A 9,590-nucleotide genomic window follows, 5' to 3' on the forward strand; every position below is an offset into this window, starting at 1 on the left:
TACGTTTATGAACAATTTAGCGCTCTGCATTAATTCTGACGTAAGTGTGGGGAAACCTAACATCAGGCTGGAAAATACCTTACGCGAAGGCGTTCGTTAATCTTGCTAAACTTACCAAGAGTTTTAATCACGCCGACACACGTTAACAATTTACCTTCGTTCAGTGTGCGTCGCATTGTAGCGAATAGCAACTTCTATACGCTAACAACGACTAGATACTCAAAATATTTCTCAGCATAAAACCGCAATTGTTCTATGAAGCAAACACACTTTTAATCCCAACACCTTAAAGGCAATAAACCACTATTGTATTAATAATCGACGCAACAATTGCTGCTGTGTTGCAACAATCTAATTGTTACTCAATCCCGAATAATCCACGTGTGGATTGGTACTGTGTCATAACAGAAATACGTGTTTATCTAACTTTACGTAAGACTCGTAGTTATGATGCAACCGGTAAACTTGTTGCGCAATCAAAGCTAAATTCCCAAACTCGTCCAAACGCGACCGTAATCGCAAAGAGACAGCGTATTTGATGTTTCTCGTTTTTACTTTTTGTTATAAAATAGTATCGCCTCCCCGCTGATTTTGAAATCTAGGCGCCTATGACCAGACACACATGGTGTATTCAAACACCTCATGCTCACTGTCTAGTTATTACATGGGTGTCTTATTATACACCAGACACACATGGTGTATTCAAACACCTCATGCTCACTGTCTAGTTATTACATGGGTGTCTTATTATACACCATAGACACATATGGTGTATTCATACACAATACACCTCATGCTCATTCTCTAATAACAACATTGGTGTCTTATAACACCAGATACACATGGACGTGATATTTTTATAATGTAGTTAAACCTATAGTTGTCAGACATAGGAAACAACATAGTTGTCAAACATGTTTGTATGGATACATAGCATCAGAATAAGCCCTATTTCAAGGTGTAAGGATATAGGGCTTTGCATAATAATCGTACGATGCAGGTGATGGCTGTTATGTATGGGTGAGGTTCCATAGTACGGCATGCCAGACACCTTGTATTTAAACCAGAGTTGCCCAATTAGCCAACAGCGTCTAACCTGCGACAACTAATTGTCGGACATGGGTTGTCCAGAGCCTCAGGTTCCCTTATGTTGGGTGAAGGATAATAATGTATCATGTAATAACTGTCATACCTTGCAACAATATGTTGTATCCTAGATTTTTCAAATCCCATGTCGAAAGCTGTTTGAACAATATCACTAAGCATGTATTGGTTAATTTGTTCTTCATGGGTTAACGCCTCATTCTGAGTGAATAAATATCAGAAATAAATTTTCCCACATTACAATACTTAGTACCGCGGCACGGTGGTTAGCTCAAAGGCTTTAACCCAGAGGTAACGGGCTCAAGGCTCATCCCCGCTACTACAACTAACAACAAATCCTTTATAGTGGTCATACTCGTAAGCTGGCACAAGGTATATCAAACACAACACCCATGTTATAATACCTATCTTTTTCCCGCTACGTGAGGGAAAAGCAAATTGGAACATTAAACAGTTTACCTTGTGGTCAACACCACGGGGGTTACGAACTGGAAAACTTGTAGGCGGGACAGGTTGATCACGAATTGAGGAGTGGGGTAAGTTGGGATAACGAGAAACTATCCGCTGAACAAAATCTGGTCCTTTTTGTTGCAACACAAACTGGCATCTGTTGTATATCAATGGCCGGTTTACTATCTAATGTATATTTAAATTATAATACATATATATTGCCGGTCTCCAATCTATTTAAATAAGATACTGACGATGCCATTTAGGTGAAATATATATCTCTTATATTATACAATTGGTTGGACTGAATTTTTGTTCGTTTTGTTTTCGTAGTTATGTCGCAATAGTTTAGTAAAAACTTGATTTTTGGAAATCAATTTAGTTGAATTTGCTTAAATTTTAGTTAAAAAATAAACAGAGCCTCAAATTTGCCACAAGCCACAATTTTAATTTAAGCATAAACTTAACTTAAGCTACAATGTTTAACTTTAATAAAAATTGAATACATTTAGATTTGGATGATTTGTTCACACATATTACAATTGGTAGACCGTAGAAACTATGTCAGTAACATCCTCTAACGCTTCTGAAAAGAAATTTCACATGGGGTGGCAGAGAAAAAAAGGTGGTGCAATCTCAGGCACACGTGATACAGGGATCTGTTTTGAATGTTATAAAATCTAAATAACAAAGGCCAACTGGCAGTTTGTTTGCTGGCCACATTCTGATCATATCTACTGGTGTCACAAACATAAAATTTCGACACCCTACTGATCAGACTGCATAAATTCTATTTAAATTTCATAATTCCAAAAACTATTAATTGTGGTTATAATTTTTTATGAAAATTAATATTTTCAAATAAAAACGTATACGTAGCTATTGAATAAGGTATTAACTTACATTGGAAACCACTTTGCGTGTTCAGTCCACGGTTCATCATCTGGATCCCAGTTCTGTAAACCTCTGTTACAATACCAGCACTTTACACGATCTCGGTCTCCTGGATAAATTTACTCAACAATATATTTGCTACCAAAGCTAATTAATTTTATAATATTGGTAAATTAAAATTTTATTCTTTTTTTTACTTATGCAAAACAGAAGAAAAACATTTTTTAGGCCTACAGATTAGTTTTAAATGATACTGTTTTAAGCAAAAACCCTTATAAAATTAGATTTTAACTTTAGGTAAGAAATAATAAAGATTAAATTGCTAAACCTTTGGCCTGCACAGCACAAACCGAATACTCACCAAGATAATAGAACCCAGCCTTCGCAATTTGCTCTGCCGTAGCACGGAAATTACTTTGGAACGAGATGGGTAAATGTTTCCAATCTCAATCTCAAACTCCTCATGTGTGGGTTCACAGGACATAGACACGGAAACATGTTTTCGAAGTTCTGCTGTTAATTTACATAATAGAATGATATTTATTTATCGTCGCTTGACGGGGCAACGGCAGTCGTTATAACATGGGTGTTCTGTTTCATACACCTCGAGCCTGCTTACGATTACAATGTGCGTAACTTATTTATCCTCGCAAGGTGGGGCAACGGCAGTCGTTATAACACATGCGTTTTGTTTCCCAAAACCCCTGCCTGCTTACAAGTTACCACATATGTAACTTTCTATGTCAGGTCTTTCCAAATTTTTTTTGCTTACAATCCTTTTTAATCACCTAAAATTTCCTGCAACCCTTGGTTAATAGTATTATACATGCAGTACTTTGTGAAAAATTGGTGAACTCCCGGTGACCCCTAAACCCTAAAGTTCATTACTCCCCAGTATATAAGAACTTGTTTTATGCAATCGTGTTCAATGATCTCACCCTTTCATTTTGACTTGGATCCCAAGGATCTTGGATTTCTGTTCTACGAAAAGGCATAGCAGAGACAATGCTCCTTGCTGCTCTAGGGTGAACAATACGTGCAGTTTGAGCCGGCATGTCACTACTTGGGTGTTGCGTACCAAATTTCTCTTCACTAAAGACTTTGTTCTAAAACGAAAAAATTTTCAGCAATCTGTTTTTTTTTGCGTTCTCGATACGATTAGATTGGTTAAATTAATAACAAGATTTAAAGTATGATAATGCCTAATAAGATTTACCCAAAGCGCTGTTTGAGCTGGCATGTCATCGCTTGCAGGTGATGCAGCAAATCCTTCTATGTCTATTTCAGCGTTTTGACCCTAAAATCAAAATACAAGAGTAAATGGAAGTTTATGGTAAAGTTTTTATTCTTAACCATAACTTTTAACTGTTGTGTATAATACTAAAATTAATACTAAAAGTTTGTATAATACAAATATCATACTAAAGACCAAACTAATTGTGTAAAACCTTTGTGTATAATACTAAAATACTGTGAAATTGAGTTTAATAGTAATACTAATATTGTGTCTAATACTAATAGACAATGGTAATATAATACTAAAGACAAAAAAAATGTGTAGAAGCACTTACACTGACGAAGTGTCTGACTGGTTCACCAACACCAGATAAACCAGATGGTTGCATAATGTTTCTATTCAAACCATCTGCAATAAAAGCAGACAGTGTGATTGTGATATAGTAGGGTGGGGGAAGATTTAGCACATAAAATCCAAATATCCTGATCGTGTTTTAACAGTATCACCTCTTTCAGTATCACCTGGTAGAATGTAAACGCTGTGTTGTCCAGGGGGGTCACGGGGTCTGTTGCATAATAAAAAACGTCATTAAAAAAGACATTTTTATTATAACCCACGTAGATTAAACTTTTTATTTTCTTCAAATTTTTTTTTCCGTTAAAAAAAATCATTGTAAGTTGAATGAATGTAACTTGCTTATCTTCATGTGGCCAGAAAATGACAGCCGTTATAACATGGGTGTTCTATTTCATACACCTCATGCCAGCTTAGGGAGTTGTCACATATGCAAATTTTTGGGTGATTGTTTTATATATATATTGCATGGCTGACAATATAAACAAGACAACCCATTAGTGACCACTGGGTTGGAGCAATTGCCATTAAGTGTCTTGCCAAGGAACATACGCCCTCAATGGTAGCAGCGACAAGCTTTGAACCAATAAACTCTAGGTTAAAAGCAGGCGGGTCAACTGTGCCATGGCGCCAGTAAATTTAAATATTTTCCAATTAGGTACACACCTGTTAACATGGGTTCTTCCAGAATGTATATTTCCATTTTCTCCAACATCAGGCATTTCTGAGGAGCCTGCCTCTTTGGAAGCCATATCGATTCTGTAATAGTTAAAAAATATTTAATATATATTAATAAAATAGAGTGCTACTAAAGAATCCTCCCCCTAACTAATAACCCCTAACTATCAACCTCTAACACTTTCCAGCAGCATAATCAGTAACGTAGCACAGGATTCTTCACTAGTGCCAAACAGAGTAAAATAAAAGCCATCCTATTAGTCGTTCTCAACATTTCGCAGTCAGTCCACAAAATACTCATGCCCCATATTTCATGAACCATTGTATTTAATCTTTGGCCAAAAGTACTATTTTATTGAATAAGTTGCATAAGGCAGGCTATATATTGAAGAAATAAAGGCAACGGCAAAGATGAGCTTTTCCTCTTTTTGTTATCACTGCCTAAAAATATGCACTAGCAGCTCAAATTTGAACTGTTGTACATTTAGGCATTTGAGTATAAACCCAAACTATATATACCTGCAACTTTTGTACAGTTTTGATAATTTATAAATTAAAATTAACTCACTTTTTTTTCTAGCAAATATTCTTCCAAACTAATCGTTGCTCTGTGTATTTGCAAGTTCCATCTAAGACTGAAGAATGCTTTCATCTTCGTTGCCCACCCTTTTATACACGGGGCGCAAAAAAGGGTACGTACTTCAGCGGAATGGGTGCTAGTGAGGAATCCGCGGAATGCGTCAAAAACAGCAACAGCGCAAGCGCATACACACCTTGTGTCATTCAGAAGGAAAATAAACAAGTCACGTGGGTCAATTTCAAGTCACGTGGGTCAATCGAAACACGTTAATCGCACAAAGCGTTGACTCGGCAAAATTTCAAAGCTCGTGCACTCGTGCGAGTCTCTCCCACAGAAATAAAAAGAATAGAACGCGCATCTCTAATATCGGCAAAGAAGAGAGGTGATACACCCTCTCTTTTTCACGACTCGTTCCCGGTTACTATAGTAGTCAATAGAAGCCAGGGCGTTTTATGTAGTTTTTCTTCGTTTTTTTGACTTATTTTAAGTTAATAGGGAAAAATAAATATTTCCAGACATATACATATTTCTAATAAACCGTTTGTTTGAACGTTTTTAATTAAATTTATAAAATAATTAATTTTCCCAAGCAAGCGCTAAAGTGTAAGCGTTAACCTACCAAAAACTAAACTGGCCTAATAAAGTTGAATAGTTAGTGTAGTTTTCAAAATAAACACCTAAAACCTCCTAAAATCACTGTGCGCCTATCTTTTACAATGGAGACCAAGCGAAATGGGGACGGAGTTGGCGGTCACGTGAATAGAAAAAGGAATATATCACGGTTTTGGGAAGTTGCGCGTTCTACTCTTTTTTATTTCTGTGGTCTCTACTAACTTTGGTGCACATGAGTTTAGACACGTTGCTACAAAATATTGTAAATATTTCAATATGTGCTATTTTTAAATGCACAAAATATCGCATTCTGGCAGTGTTAGCCTCCCTGCGTCTAACCCAGAAGTTATGAGTTCAAGGCTCGTAGCTGTAGGTGCTACACAATAACCGCAAATTGTTGTGACAAAATTTAAAATGTTCATTGATGCTAACCGTCCTTGACACATTGGGAGATAAACAAATTTACAGTCATTTTGCGAGTATACTTTATTATTATTGAAGTAAAGCAATTAATATGAGCTAATATTTACAAAATTAACTACACAAGTAATTCAATTGTTGGTGACCATTTAATAAACTACACGTCATTACGTTGGCACTGCATCTGCATAGAATACTTTAGATTAGGGGTAGGCAAACTCAAAACTGTGGGCTAAATATACCCTATAATTCTGGCAAACTAAATACTTTTACAGTTTTGGATTATTTTAATTAAAATAAAACAAGATGTCTGCTACCAATTTGTGTTAAAACTAAATTTAAAAAGAGTTTGCCAATGCCTATTTTTGGTCAAACCAACATAACATACATGCAGTGGAAGTAAATAAATGTAACCAAGGTTAGTATACCAAGTTTGCCTACTTTGTAAGTGCAAACAGTGCAATAAAATGTCTACAGTCAATTTTATACAGGTAATGTTATATTAACTATGGATAAAGATACTTTGTTAGCACGTAGTAGTACTGTACAGTGCTATACACAAAAAAGTGTTAAATTGAAAAAAAACAATAACGTATCTTTATCTTGGTTAATACTGTTTGAAGATTATATAAAAAAGAGTTGTAAAAAGTTAAAAGTTTTCAAAGTGGTGAAGAAATGAAGCACCCTCGTATTTATTAAGTTTAGCACAAGTCTGTTCCACACAACTTGTCATAGGAGGTGGCCCGCAACTGAAGACGCCAAACTTTTCAACCTAAAAAAAGTGTCACGAATGTCACATTTTTGAACTTAACAAAATCTAGGCTGACATTACCAGAAAAAAGTTACACTTGTAGTGTCCAAAATAGGGAATTTAATAGTGGCCAGTACGCTTGCCTCTTGCCCAAAAGTAACAGGTACAAGTCTAAATGCTGCTACTACCGTGTACAAATCAACTTGTGTGGTTGGGCAAAACACTTAAAGGTAATTGCTGCTTGCCAATGGTAAGTTATGGGTTGTCCAAATTGTCAACCATACTTTCAAAAATGGAAAATGCAAAATCGTAAGCAAAACCGGGTGTATGAATCAGAACACCGTGTTTTAACGACTGTTTGCCTACTACAGCAAACAATTTACATTTATTTATTCAACGTTTTTGGAACAAACAATTTACTTTTATTTATTCAACCTTTTTACCTCAGCATGTTCCTCTGTGAGAGAAACAAAAAAAGATTTGAATTCAGGTCTTCCAAAATGAGTGACGGCTCTCAGTCCTGTAAACAATGACTTGCCAGCTACTTTTTGGAAGTGTCGCTCACATATATACTGCAAATATCGAATAAAAAATATAAATAAAGGAATACAAACTTATGTAGCATTACATAATTGTTTAATAATACTAGCAGCAATGAGCCTTGAACACGTAACCTCTACGTTAAAGGTTAGAGGCAGGTAGACTAAATTATGTAACGACACAAGACACACAAATCCATCTATGCTTATTGCTTAAGCAAACTTATTTACTGAATTGGGTAGTGCAAAAATTGCAGGGGTAACCTGTTGCCCTTGACACCCTATGTTTGTTGCCTATTATGATTTGTATCCACTCACCAACATTGTTGTCCTGAGATCAAACTTTTGAGGGAACTGTGTGATGAATATATGGGTGTCGAGTAAATCACTTGCATCCTTGCTTTCAACTTCTTGTATGATATCGGTCAACCATTCATACTGTTTTTGGTCCCTTGTTATCCACATAAAATAAACCTAAACAAAGAAACATTAGAGATCTGTAAATGCAGATGATGGCAGATGGTAGTTAGGGTTACATTGTTACAATAGAGAAATAATTACAGTCAAAAGTAAATGTAATATTAATATTTTAAGGGCGGACAATTACCCACAAAACCCGGTGGTCTATTAGTTATCTAAATTATAAACCATGCGTTAAAAAAATAACAAAATCCCCAACCAAGTTAAATAAGTGGTAACTCGCAAGGACGAGGTGTATTAAACAAAAAACCCGTGTTATACGGACTGTCATTGCCGCCACGCAGGGTCGGCAGGGATAAATATGTTTCACTTACCTTTTTGCATTGAATCTTAACCCCAGACTGAGCAACACTGACCAAATCCTTTAATATGGAAGCAAACGGTGTAACACCAATCCCACCACCAACAAGGACCGACACATCGTATTTATACCAATCCTGGTGGCCTTCTCCAAATGGTCCATCCAAATATAACTGGAAACAAAATACAATTTAATTATTGATAGGTACTGCTGTACTAAAAAACTGTACTTGTAAATTCACTATCATAAAACATTTTTTTTGCAATAATGTTTACCAGAATATAATGCAGGTAGTCAGACAGACATGTTTGAAAACCAATGACACATATACCCACACAAATTGCAACATCAAGCCTTAGACTCTTATCCTTTATGCCAAAGGCAGGAGCTTTAACCATACCTTGCCCAGTGCCGTACAATTTTATTTTTTATTTGATTTTTGCAGTGTATATAAAAATATCTATTTTTGTATACATATAATAGAATAAAATGTAACTTGCTTTATTTTCGCATGGTCTTAAAGTGACAGTCTTTATAACACAGGTGTTCTGTTTCATACACCTGGTGTTTGCTTACGAGTTACAATGTATGTCACTTATTTATCCTCGCGTGGCGGGGTAAAAACAGTCGTTATAACACGGGTGTTCTGTTTCATACACCTCCTGCCCGCTTACAAGTTTCCATGTTTACTATGTTATAGTAACTTACCTTTGGATAAGGGGAGTCTCTTAGCACATCTGGGTTGTAAATACTCCTCAAGTTAATAGTCCAAGGTCCTACAGCTCGAATATGAAGTTTCAATGTGTCTTCATGGGGTGCAGATGTGAGGGTGAACGGATGATATTCATTCTGTGATTGAGCCAAGCATGCTATGCGAACCTGTATCGAAGTATAGTGATGGATGAATATTACTTGTCTACCCTGGCCAGTGGGCCAATTTCAACACACAGTTAGGAATTTCATGCAGCTAAATTGTAACTTATGTGGCTAAGTGGTTAGCGCGCCCGCCTGTAACCCAGAGGTAATGGGTTCAAGCAGTGGCGTCGATTTTATAAAAACGTAGGGGTTGCGACATTACACTATGTTAGCTGAAAGTAGGTATATGTAGAACAAGTAAAACCACGCATATAACGTGTGCGGCATTCANTAGAAAAGGTATGACATAAGTCTGGCAGTTGATTGCGGGTAAG

General features: G+C 36.2%; 2 protein-coding genes across 6 annotated transcripts in view; both read right to left on the reverse strand.

Moving 5' to 3' along the window:
- Positions 1–4,073, reverse strand: part of LOC100186353 (baculoviral IAP repeat-containing protein 2-like) — a 6,340-nt gene extending 2,267 nt beyond the window's left edge. Inside the window, exons 1-8 of the mRNA XM_026838180.1 lie at positions 4,020–4,073; positions 3,665–3,745; positions 3,387–3,554; positions 3,237–3,315; positions 2,810–2,842; positions 2,458–2,557; positions 1,564–1,711; positions 1,193–1,305 (exon numbers count right to left, since the gene is read on the reverse strand). Of these exons, the coding sequence (XP_026693981.1) occupies positions 1,193–1,305; positions 1,564–1,711; positions 2,458–2,557; positions 2,810–2,842; positions 3,237–3,315; positions 3,387–3,554; positions 3,665–3,745; positions 4,020–4,073 (776 nt within the window). The remainder of the gene's footprint in view (positions 1–1,192; positions 1,306–1,563; positions 1,712–2,457; positions 2,558–2,809; positions 2,843–3,236; positions 3,316–3,386; positions 3,555–3,664; positions 3,746–4,019) is intronic.
- Positions 4,074–6,373: 2,300 nt separating this feature from the next.
- duox-a (dual oxidase-A) overlaps positions 6,374–9,590 on the reverse strand; it is a 25,372-nt gene continuing 22,155 nt past the window's right edge. For all 5 annotated transcript variants that reach the window (XM_026838192.1, XM_018815343.2, XM_018815342.2 and 2 more), the window contains 5 exons: positions 9,109–9,279; positions 8,414–8,572; positions 7,938–8,093; positions 7,524–7,652; positions 6,374–7,101 (listed from right to left, as the gene is read on the reverse strand). In XM_026838192.1, the coding sequence (XP_026693993.1) occupies positions 6,979–7,101; positions 7,524–7,652; positions 7,938–8,093; positions 8,414–8,572; positions 9,109–9,279 (738 nt within the window). In that variant the 3' untranslated portion in view covers positions 6,374–6,978. The remainder of the gene's footprint in view (positions 7,102–7,523; positions 7,653–7,937; positions 8,094–8,413; positions 8,573–9,108; positions 9,280–9,590) is intronic.

Source organism: Ciona intestinalis, unplaced genomic scaffold (genome assembly GCF_000224145.3).
Source record: "Ciona intestinalis unplaced genomic scaffold, KH HT000065.2, whole genome shotgun sequence".
In the NCBI taxonomy this organism is placed as follows: domain Eukaryota; kingdom Metazoa; phylum Chordata; class Ascidiacea; order Phlebobranchia; family Cionidae; genus Ciona; species Ciona intestinalis.